General features: G+C 38.8%; 1 protein-coding gene across 15 annotated transcripts in view; it reads right to left on the bottom strand.

The window, feature by feature from the left end:
* Positions 1 to 1,939: 1,939 nt before the first annotated feature.
* nedd4l (NEDD4 like E3 ubiquitin protein ligase) overlaps positions 1,940 to 12,051 on the bottom strand; it is a 44,929-nt gene continuing 34,817 nt past the window's right edge. For all 15 annotated transcript variants that reach the window (XM_034895471.1, XM_034895473.1, XM_034895472.1 and 12 more), the window contains 14 exons: positions 11,175 to 11,229; positions 10,491 to 10,549; positions 10,017 to 10,082; positions 9,422 to 9,651; positions 7,630 to 7,751; positions 7,380 to 7,450; positions 6,531 to 6,626; positions 6,344 to 6,417; positions 6,177 to 6,237; positions 5,886 to 5,945; positions 5,635 to 5,742; positions 4,453 to 4,549; positions 3,949 to 4,021; positions 1,940 to 3,325 (listed from right to left, as the gene is read on the bottom strand). In XM_034895471.1, coding sequence (XP_034751362.1) covers positions 3,223 to 3,325; positions 3,949 to 4,021; positions 4,453 to 4,549; positions 5,635 to 5,742; positions 5,886 to 5,945; positions 6,177 to 6,237; positions 6,344 to 6,417; positions 6,531 to 6,626; positions 7,380 to 7,450; positions 7,630 to 7,751; positions 9,422 to 9,651; positions 10,017 to 10,082; positions 10,491 to 10,549; positions 11,175 to 11,229 — 1,275 coding nt within the window. In that variant the 3' untranslated portion in view covers positions 1,940 to 3,222. The remainder of the gene's footprint in view (positions 3,326 to 3,948; positions 4,022 to 4,452; positions 4,550 to 5,634; positions 5,743 to 5,885; positions 5,946 to 6,176; positions 6,238 to 6,343; positions 6,418 to 6,530; positions 6,627 to 7,379; positions 7,451 to 7,629; positions 7,752 to 9,421; positions 9,652 to 10,016; positions 10,083 to 10,490; positions 10,550 to 11,174; positions 11,230 to 12,051) is intronic.

The following is a 12,051-nucleotide window of genomic DNA, read 5'->3' as shown; positions in this document are numbered from 1 at the left end:
CCTCCCCCTCCCCCTCCCCCTCCCCATTAGGTCACTGCAACCTTTGTTTCTATTCAAGATATGAAAATCACCACTACTTCTAATCATCTAAAATACAGTTAGCTACAGTTTGGCAATTCAGCAAATCATATAACAATAAACAACAATTAGGTATTTTTACACTACGGTCTTAGACACTTGCTACATTTTGACAGTTATCAGAGAGAAGCTATACTGCTCACTAGGTGATGTTAAAATCATTATGTTCAATTGCTGGTGTTAAGAGAGAAGACAGGTTTGCCCATCTGGGACTTAGCAGAGGAATCTTAGAGTTGAACATTAATCATTAAGAGTATTTTCAACTGATGAGGACCAGCTTTTGGCACAGGTCATTGATTTAACTTCCATCAGGGTTTGTGCAGTGACCTAATATAGAAACAGGGATGTGAGAGACTGGAAATGTGTTTTTCAAAATGTACTCTCGTTTGCACTTTGTGACATTATTTTCAAGCAGGTGGATCTAAAGAAGAGTTGGCTCTTGGTTTGTTTGTGACCAGATCGAGGATAGCAAGGCTTGATAAAATGTCCCTAGACAGGCAGGGTGGCTTTTATTTGCTTATCCTTGGAGCTGATAACTTCTAGATTGCCTGTGTGAATGAACTGAGGTCCCTTCACCACGCTACGTGCACTGCACAGACCAAAAAAAGAGGCAGGGGGAATTACAAAAAGTCTCTCATTTGTCACGAGATGTGTTTATTGGAACAATCTCTCAGCAGCAGCACCTATCCATGAATTAAAGACTTTTTTTGTAAAACTTTGTGACCTTGTGTGAAAGGAATATGTTGGTACAAGTAAAAATAAAATTCAGATTCCTAGCTATACAACTGTTAGTGTACACTTAAAGGACCATTCTGGTATTTCGGTACATTTCAAGTCAGAAATGATTTAAAGTACAAAGGTCAGTTCAGATTGGTATGAATAACCTGGCAAGAATGAGATCTAGATGAATTCTCTGAATACATTTTCAGAGTTTTTTACTAAAATGCATTACTTTAAACTGCTTGTACATTTAAAGTACTGTCCGTTCATCTATAATAATACAAGATAATTTACAAGACATGTTATTTTGAAATTTTAACTTTTGTAAGGAACTAGTAATGAAAGTGGTCAAATAATTGGTGTAAAAAGTTTAATACTTTCCCATGGAGTGTAGTGGAGTAAAAGTATAAAGTAATGGATACACTGAAGTAAAGCATGAGAACATTTTTACTTAAAGTTTTACTTAAATACACTACTTGAGTAAATGTACTTAGTTACTTTCAATCATAGGAAAAAACAAATAAATCATGAGCATTTGTGGAAAACCTAATGTTCATACAGGACTGTTAAGACAGTAACAAGTTACCAATCTACTTTCATCTACATGATATATATATACATGTGGATTTTATGTTTCTACTTCTGGTATAAGGAAGGTCCAGTCATATCAACTCAAACAACACACTGGGAAGTTTCATTTTATTTGACCGAAGTTAAATGCACCACAGAGTTTCAGAGAGTGGTGGAATCTTTAAGTGATATTTCCCGTCATTCATTAAAAAAAGGACTAATCTTTACGGGGTCAGTTTGAGTGGTGGGATCACAGGAGAGAGCAAACACGAGGGAGGGGAGGGAGGGACAAAAGAAGAGAGAAAATGGAGAGACTTAAAGTCTCGACTTCACTTCTGTCAACTTTTTCTACCTCAGCAGCGACCCAGATTTACAGACTATTTATATTGCACCAGGAAAGTGCTCTGAATGGAGAAAGAAAAAAAAGATTCACATTCAAGTTAATGACAAAAGACATAGAACAGGCGAAATGACCTCAGAGTGATCTATAAAGTGCCCTTTAGGTTCAATTGTGTTAGAAAAAAGAGAGAGAAACAAAACATAAAAAAAAGAAAAAAACATTTTTTCTATGTAAGAAACGTGCTGCTTTATGTTCAGTGGCAATCACAGCTTTTCTCTCAAACACTCGCACATACACAGCTTCATTTTAGTGTTGTTGATCAGTAATACTTCTGTTAAGTTCATACATATATATTTATATAATCATTAAAGAACATAAAGGTGCCGCCTCCCCAAGAACAACTTACAGCATTATGAACAGCAACAGGCATGAGAATATTAATATAAATGTCTCAGAGAACCTATACCTACGTTTTAGTTGACCTTGACTTTGAGACCGTGCACGTCCAAATTACTACGATGTCTTCAAAGCAAACACAAGATACAGTGTCATGCTGCTTTCATATCACTACAATAAAAAAACATTTTATTCAACACATTTGCTATAACCGTAACAAATGATTAATTTTTTCCCCCAGACTAGCCAGATTTACACTTCACACAAAATGTCATATAGAATTGTCAAAATAGTAAACAACATTGTTCATCAGTACAAATACGTTAAGAGTATTTTCCTGCAAGAAGTATACCAATGATTAAAAATTAAATTGGTTCAGATGACAAAAAAAACAAAAAACTATACAAAAAATAATTTTAGGGGTATATCTTATACCCCATTCTTGATTAGAAGTGGCTAAAAAAGAAAGAAAGGCTGCTGCAGAGATTTCTGATCACACAACATATAAACAAGGCTCTACGGAGGGGTGTGGCCGATTTCCTGAAATGTGATTGGCCAGCATTCCTAAGGTAACCCGGTGTTGGTCTAAAGATTTGAGAGAGTTGTGATCATAATGCTATTGCGGTTTCTTAGAGAAATAGTGCATGAGGAGCCAAACTAAGGCCATGCTAAATCCCCTCCACTGAAGGGTGTTAAATACTGTGCTATAGTGTACTTAAAGGAGCTATTGAAATGCATTAGTGTTTTCCAGCACTGTAGATTTTCACAGGACTGGGGTAGAGGGGAAACAAACTGCGGTTCAGGGGCCAGCTCATTCATTGCTCATGCCTGTTGATAATAATTTCAGCATTCAACAGTGCGACACTCCTGTTCATTCCCCAGCACCTTTAAGGAGCGACTTACCCACTCAGAAAAGATTTAAAGTTGTAGGCATATTGGCTTGACAAATCGCTGTACGGTCTCAAGCCACCTTGCTGAGAAAGTGGCTCACAGTCAGGCATTACAGTACAACATGCTCGCACAGAACTGCTACAGCAGCTGGTTTAATATCCCTGTGGCTTTTTGTTTTGTTTATTTTTTATAGTTGGTTGGTTGGATGCAGTCGCAGGCTGCTGTCGTTAGTCAACCCCCTCGAAGCCCTGCGCGTTCTCCACAGCCATGAGCAGTTTCTCTCTCAGGTCCTCAAATGAGTCGTAAGTGGGCAGATCCAAGCGGTTGAAACTGGGAAGAGAAACCATTACCAAGTTACCAAAAATTATCATGGCATTTGGTTTCAAAATGCACTTGACTCATATATATTTAGCCCAACCTTCATGGACAGCATTGTTTGGTTGATCAGTCCACTTTGGTCCAGACTGAAACTGAACGACTTGATTGATTGGCACCAAATTTGGTAGAAACGTTGATGGATCCCAGACAATGCATCTTAAAAGGTCCTATGACATGGTGCTCTTTACATGCTTTTAAATAGACCTTAGTGGTCCCCTGATACTGTATCTGAAGACTCTGTCCTGAAATTCAGCCTTGGTGCAGAATTACAGCCACTAGAGCCTGTCCCACAATGTAAGGGGGGGGGGGGCAAATTCTCTGGGTGGGAAAAGCAGAGAAAGGGGAGGTAACCTTTCCCATTATGACCTCATAAGGAGCAAGATTCCAGATCGGCCCAGCTGTACTTTGTGTTTGTATGCTACATACTAAATAGGATGGTAAACGTTGTAAAAAATACACCTGCTTAGCATTAGAATGTCAGCACTGTCACATGCTGGCATTAGCATTAAGCACCACTGTGCCATCTGTGTTAGTGTGTGTGTGTGTTTGTGTGTGTGTGTGTGGTAGTAACATACCATGTGTGAGCTCTTGGCAACTTATCTGGTGTTCCCCACTGCTCAATTGTGAACAGCTGAGGTCCATTAGAACCTGGCACAAGACAAAAACATAACTATGATCACACCGTTGAGAAATAGAAATACTTTAATTGGACCACAAATTTAACCTCAAGGTACAGTATACTCAGTAGATTCAGCCATTGGTAAAGAAAGAGGTGGAAAAAGAGCATTTTATGTAAATAGTTTAATTAAAAAATACCATGCAGTTTCTTCTCACACTGATGCCATGTTGAAAATAAATCTTAAACTTTGATAAAATTATATAAATGTAATGTAACATTTTAGCATTCATAGTATTGTACATTTTTGGTCATGCCTTATCAGTTTGACACATTTATCTATCTGTATGTGTACAGTGATATTAATTCAATTCTTCAAACTGCAACTGATTTTTAAAGAACTGGTAATGATAGGCAAGCAGGACGTAAAGGAAACCTGTAGTTATCTGTTGAGGTAACGTACCATAAAGCTCGGCAAAGCCATTCATGGGCACTCGTGACGTCCCCGTAACAAACTGGAGGAGTCTGATCCTTTTTTCAGCATCCATCAACAGGACAACCTAAGGAAAGATAAAATCTCTCAATGGTATTCCTGAAAAAGTACACATAATTCATTTAGGAAATACTAGTCTCTACACCCACAAAAATAATTTGTCATTTCTATAGTTACAACACAGAAAAACAGTGATGAATTCATTTAAAGCAGCAATGCCTGTGTGTGTGTGTGTGTGTGTGTGTGTGTGTGTGTGTGTGTGTGTGTGTGTGTGTGTGTGTGGTTGTGTGTAAGTAAATCAAAAAACCCAACATAAATTCAAACAGAAGCCGTTTGATGGGGGCTCTTTCATCAGTGCAAACAAGCCTGTTACTTCCAAAAAGACTTTGAACTCAAAAGCAAGGCCAGCAAACCTGTCACAGGCTGGTGGCAGATAACTGCTACTAGGGCTGTAGCGATATGCAAAATAAAACCGAAATTGCGACACTGAGCTCCACAAACCTGTGTCACGGAGTGAGAAGGCAGTATCGCAACACACATACCTTCCAACTCCCAGAGTTATCCTTCCCGTCTAGATCAAATGCAATCACATATTAAATCAGAATTAGTCTTATGTTGTAATCTTATGTTGCTCACCCAGAATTACATTAGCTACTTATCAACCAGCACCTTTACGGTAGGCACCAAAGCACATTTCCTCTTCATTCCCCCTACAAGTCAGGAGCGGAATTGTCCATTATTGTTACCTTTACCATTATTCTTCTGTCTCATTCCACTGAGTTAATGAACCACTGAAACGATTTTGGAAACATAATTTTAAGGTACAAAAGAATCTTTGGTGTTGGATCTATCAATACTGAAATCAATAGACAAGGTATCTGTTGTATAACTATGTTGCAAAGTGGCATGTTATCGACAACAAAACAATGCCATGTGACAGAAAAAAAAAAAGTTGTATTACGTTTACTGACAAAAAAAAATAAAAAAATAATCCGGTTTGTATTAAATCGTGGGTCAAAAATCATGATACGAACCAAACTCTGGGTTTGGTGTATCGCTACAGCCCTAACTGCTACTAACTTTTATTATGAAATACTCATGAATGATATGTGGCAACATGTAGCTGGATGTGTGGCTGTATCACAGTCGTACCTTCCAGAACCACTGGATGACAGGATGGTTTGGACAGTAGCCGTTCTTGTAAACAGTGTGTTGCCTCCAGTCATTGACGTCCACGTCACCTAGACCACACATGAGCAGCTACACAGAGGGCAAGGGAGAAAGAAAATATTAACAACCAGTGTCCACTTCTGTTAAAATGCCAAATGTCGAATTGCACAAAAGTGTATTGTAAATACATGTCATGTTGTGAAATGTGAGGAAATAAAGGATCCATGCTGTACCTCCAGTTCATTTTCATCAAAGATCTTGATCAGATCTATGATAATGAGCTCAGTGAAGCCCTGAAAATTAAACAAAATTATTAAATTGTTAATTAAATTATAAAATGAAAGTTCAATTCCAGCACAAGGACAGAATCTCCCACTAAATAACTGAGAAGTTAAGACGTTTTGACAGCTACAATTACGAAAGGAGGAGGTTTAGGTTTAGATTCAGGGGGCCTCAGGAATGCCAACTCAAAGTCAGTGGTCACATTGCCCCCAAGTGGCGACTGTATTATTGCACATAAATACCTCCAGGAATGCGTTCATCTGCTTCTGGACCCGGTTGACAAACCTCCACTGGATGACCAGGCTGTCAGAGGGCAAATTATTGATATTTAGATAGTGTAACTTTATTGATACCATTGCTAAAAGCCAGGAACTATTCATAAGAAGAAAATGATTTTTCACGTTCTTACTCAATGTATTCTTTTTTGTTCTCGTTGGTGACCACCATGTCTGAGCCGCTGGGCTTCAGGTCGACCTGGTACGTCTGAGAAAGAAAAGAAAACACAAAAAAAAAAAAATAAAGGTTTGGCACTCCAGATACCAAACTATGTTACTTTACTGGAAATGTAAATGGTGACTGATTTTGGGGGTGCACACCTGTCCAAAGTTGTCCTCGTCAATACAAAACCTCAGGTCCAGCTCAGTGGGATCGTTCTCCAGGATCCACTTCAGAGAGTTGTAGTATTCACTGTCCTGCAGAGATACAAGACAGATTAACATTCCACACAGAAAAAATGAAGTGGCTTTTATTTGCAAAATTCATTCCTGGCTTTGTTGAATGTGTATGTATTTCCAATCCAAATCAACAACACTGTGGTCAGTGTTGTTGTAGTAACTCAATTGCTAGTCCCGCATTGCCAGACCTCGGCGCCGCGCATGAAGGTCTGGCTAGTCCACACAGCAGGGATGGGAGAAAAACGTGCTCTGGTTTATTGGCATGGCTTTAAACCCATCACAATAGTCATGAGCCCCAGTGCCTCTGCAAAATAGCCTCAGAAAGAACTTGTTTGTGTGGAACATGTGTATGTTCAAAAGTTGTTTTAGTAATGCAACAGAAAACTCAGATTGGACAGATAATCTAGCTAGCTGTCTGGATTTACCCTGCAGAGATCTGAAGAGCAGTTAACCATAGTCATCATAAATCCACCGCAGTTTAACATTACAAAACAAACAAAGAGTAAGGTAACGGACATCAAGCCGAAAAGAGGGACATAACACGGAAATTCCAGCAGCACCAGAGCAATCCCCGAAGAGGAATGTCAGGGATTAAGACTCCTTAATTGTTAATTTAAAAAAAAAAGAATGGTGATTGTTAAAATAATAAAAATGAATTAGCAAATTAAAAGCATATTCACTAAAGGCATATTCAGTCTATTTCACAAAGTCAAACAAACAATGAAAGATAATATATGGAGTTAATATAATTTAGTAGCAATGAGATCTTACCACAGACTCCATGTCTTTAAGGGAGATCTGTTTTCCCAGCATCATCTTGTAGAAGGGTCGGATGAAAAAACCTAAGAAAGCAGAAAACAACATTATGCTATAACTGTATGTGTGTGGTAAAAAAAAAAAAGAAATAGTAAATATAATACAATTAAAATGTTGCTGCAGAGTTGCAAATACTCAATAATAAAAGATAGCATTACAGTACATGTATAATATCAAAGAAAGGATCCAAAATAAAGAAGCTTACCATCCAGTAGTTTTCCATGAAACACAGCCATTCCTGCCACACGTCCGATGAACTTAAAATAGGAGAGGTGATCCTCGTTGCACAGGCCAGAGTTGGGATTGATTTGGAGTGTGTAGTTGTCTCTGCACAGATAAGAGAACAGAGGTAAAAAGTCATTTTGATGGTTTCATTTCCAGGTTATTCTTTAATGCTAGGAGCAGTCTGTAGTACCCATATCCAATACAGAAAACTTTGTTTCTTGATCAAAATTGCAGTATTTCAGCTGCAAGCCATGAAAACAGAACATTTTGAAAAGAAAATGAAGAAAATGGATTTGATGACAGTGGAGGACAGACCTTTGCCTTTGATTTAACACAACAAACACAAATCACCTCACTGAAATAATCTTGACTTTACAAAGTAGAGCTGTGATTTATTTCATGAGTTTTTAATTAGTGTTCCAGACATTTTCTCTTTTATGATATCCATAGTGCTTTAGGCCAGGTCACTAGACACACAACTGGAGCCAGCTTGTCCTCCCAGATGAGACATCTTAAGGGGTTTTAAACAGCAGATAATGTCATTATTAATGTAATTGTTACACAGACGCTGTGTTGGAGCATTTCATATCTCATTTCGCAAAACGTTGTTCAAATATGACATGATATTGTTTTCTGTAAAACAGTTGTGTGACTTTAAAAGCTTGGTTAAGAGCAACATTTTTTATTCACAACACACAAGCGGAGACAGAAAACTTTAAGGCGGTTGCTAAGCACTGGCTTCTCTTTGACTGCATCTGCATGATAACATTAAACTAAATAATAAAAGTTGCTATGATGAATAATCAGTGTGGTTTCCTTTGAAAGGTTTTAATCATAGTGTTTTATTACTAAATCAAGCAAACGTTTTAATTAAAGTAAGGGGTTCTTTTTTCTTTTTTTTTTAAATGTCCCTGCCTTTATAACAGCTTGATTTAAAATATTCTGTCTTTGTTACCTTTGCCCTAGATGACAAAAATGAGAGAGAATCAACTAAGTGATCATCCATTAACGATGGTGCCAGGAAAAGGAACAAAACATAAGTCATTTTAATTATCTTAACCTTTGCTGTTTGTGGGAAAGATTGCCAGGATGGCTTTTTGAATGAGAGGAAAAGTTAATCAGTATAAAAGGAAACTTTAACAAGTCTCACAGGGAAACAACACGGAAGCTCTAGCCCTTTTGCTCTTTTCGAGCAACCAGACACTTCAACAAAAACAGATTGTTTTACCTTGCAGAACACAGGTGTCGTTGGTCTACCACTGCCTCTATTGGTTATTAGGTTTGTGTTATTGTGAGATTTTGCTGCTGTAAAAAGGTTAGGAACTAACTAAACTAACAAACAAACTAAACAATTGTGGCATCAGTAGACCAGCAACTCCTGTGTTACGTGAGGTAAGATTACTTTTTTGTCAAAGGAGTCTGGTGGCGTTGACGAGAGAAAACGGATTTGGTTCCTGTCAGAAATGGCTGTTTGACGGCAAGGTAAAGCATCCAGTGAAACGGATATACACGTCTTTAGGTGGGCCTTTTTGTTGGGGGCTAAATATGTTCAGTAGTTTCCACAGCAGTACATTGCTTAGCTTTGGTGTCAGTACTCCTGCCAGCTTATCCAAACTGGGAGCGTGCCAACCGCCATCTACTGTGGGTAATACACTTCAATCAAATCACAGGAACAATCCTTTTAACACCAAGTCCTGCGTCCTATCTTGTTTCTCAGTAAGAAGCAGCTCTGGGAATCTTAAAGTCAGCACACACAACAAGCATAGACTTACGTAGCAGAGTATTCAAACAGGCCGTAGTAAGGATTGAACATCTCCTTTGACAAGAGGAAGAACCACTCTCTGGCCACACCGCCGTAGTCCAATCCTTTCTCTAACTCAAACTCGATCCACAGCCGTGACTTCAGAACATCAGGCCTCTTCAGGGACATGATTCGACGGTACGATTCTTCAAAGATGTTGTTCCTGTGTAACTTCATCTCGAATCGGTTGGGGATGTCAGCCTAAGATAGTTCACATAGAACTCACTTTAATGCACATAAAAAAGCATGCTGTAATAAATTCAGGTAAAAATAATCTAGGGCTAAGGTAGGTGGAAATATGTGACCTTGGTGCAAAGAATATCAGGGGATTTAACTGACAACCACCTCGTCACAGGCGTGCTTCTCTAACCATTGTCTAAAAGCTTGCATAGAAGTTAATCTCAGCTTTTCATTGTTGTTAATATTGTTACTATTAACTACAGCCTGACCAACATATTGGCGGGCCAATATTATCGGCCGATATTTCGCATTTCCCAAACAATCAGCATTGATTAATGTATCAGCATTTATAATGTCCGATGAAAACAAATATGAATACTTCTTACCGGTTTCTTCAACTTCTTCCTGAAGTAGTCGTACTTCTGCTTGAACTCTCTGGAGTAGGGAACAACCTGCACAGACATTAAACAACACAGCTGATCAATAACCAGTTATAAATATTTGGCTTGTGATGTAAATTTGTAAAATTGGAAAACCTAATATGCTTTGATTTCTTGTTAACAACAAAAAAAATTACATGGAGTGTTACTTTGGGAAAGGAGACTGTAACTAGGGAGAAGAATATCTGAAGTGGTACACAGACTGACACCAAGGTGTTGGCATGTTAAGTGACAAGCGCAGCGATCGAGTGATTTATCTTTGTTGTACAAGGACTCTGATGATAGAGTGTGACAGATGTTAAAAGAAGAACTTGTTGTCTGTGTAGCAACGCTGCTTTGTCAAAAAGACTCTTTAAAGTAGTGTGTGTGTGTGTGTGTGTGTGTGTGTGGGGGGGGGGGGGGCGGGCATAGCCTACTCACAGGTCCTGTGATAGCCGGACTCTGCAAACGAGGGTCCTCCCACTGTGTGTTCTTTGTATCTGGATGAAACAAACAAAAATAGCACAAGCTCTTTAGGTAATAAAAGGGTTCACCGAGACTTTAGGGAAAACTAGTGTCATTTGACTAAAATTAAATCGCCAAGTTTATAAGAATTGATTATTATTTTAATTCCCTTAACCCTTAAACATTTGCTGGTTATCTGCTGGTGTTCTATTTTTCTCTGTTATATAGCAATGTAAAATAAACATCTTTAGGTTTTGGACTGCATTTTTTGAAGAGGTCACATTTGACTCCGGGAAATGTAAAAGGTAATTTTTCACAATTTCCTTCACATATTACTCAATTAATTATAATTACTAAAGAAATGATCAACAGATTAATCAGTACTGAAAATACTCGTTAGTTGCATGCCTTCTTTAACACTCTTATGACCATACAACTTTCATTTAAGGCCATCGTACAATACATCCTCAACAACATGACTGAGTTTCTGCTGTAATGGATGAGGTGATTTGCGGTCCTGGACACTGAAAAATCTGTGGCTGCCATGCAACCACTACACACTATAAAAAGTAACTTAAGAGAAAGACAGATTAAGTATTATGCACATGACCAAACGCAAGCATGGAAGACACAGAAAGTGGTATGATGGAGTCATCTTACTGTGGTCAATGTAGAAGGTGCGTCCATCTGAATGAATTCTTTCTTCCCATCCAGGCTAGCAGGAACAAAAAAAAAAAAAAAAAGAGTAAGAAAAAGCTAATTCACCATTAAACGGCACTGTTAAAAACAGGCCATGCTCAAATAGTAAATTAAAATCCATCAATTTTTTTTTCCTTTTTTATTTTATGCTTGATTGAATTTGACTGAGTAGCAAAGGGTCCGAACACTGACAGCCCGGCACTGCGGGTGAGGCAAGCTCAATCAAACATCACAAAAGGAACTGAAAGGATTTTTCTCCTATTTGAGTCAAGGTCTGAGACGTCAGCAAGGCAGGGATACAACCACAACATAAAAGGTTAATAACCACTACTAGTTCAAACCAGTACACCACCACTGACACGGTGACCACTCGGTACTGTGTCAGAGACACACACACAGAGACAGAGACAGACACACACACGCGCGCACACACCCACGCGCGCAAAACAGTAGATTGAGAGAAAGGGGTGGGAAAAGGGCCCGAGTCTGACAATGAGTCGAACAGGGTGAACCCAACAGTATGTGTGTTTAAGTATGCTGCTAATGCATGAGGAGAGACCAGATTGAAATGTTGATAACACATGCAGCGTACAGCCAGTTCCTTCCTCTAACATGTATAGCTCTTTTCTCTCCGTCCCTCTGCCCCCTTTGTTCAACTCGGTTCTCCTCCTTCAGTGCTTCTTGTTCATTCTCATTCCCTCCCTAACAAATGTCCGGTGCGCCTTGCCTCAATCCACTTTCCCGACTCGTCTATCTGTGCCTCAGACACTGACACAGGTACACAGACATGGGGCAGTCAGAGGGATCCCAGGAGAATGGTCAGGAGCTCCAAATGTTA

This window comes from Etheostoma cragini, chromosome 16 (genome assembly GCF_013103735.1).
Source record: "Etheostoma cragini isolate CJK2018 chromosome 16, CSU_Ecrag_1.0, whole genome shotgun sequence".
Lineage (NCBI taxonomy): Eukaryota > Metazoa > Chordata > Actinopteri > Perciformes > Percidae > Etheostoma > Etheostoma cragini.
Note: the sequence above shows the minus strand (reverse complement) of the source record. Positions and strands in the feature narration are given on the sequence as shown.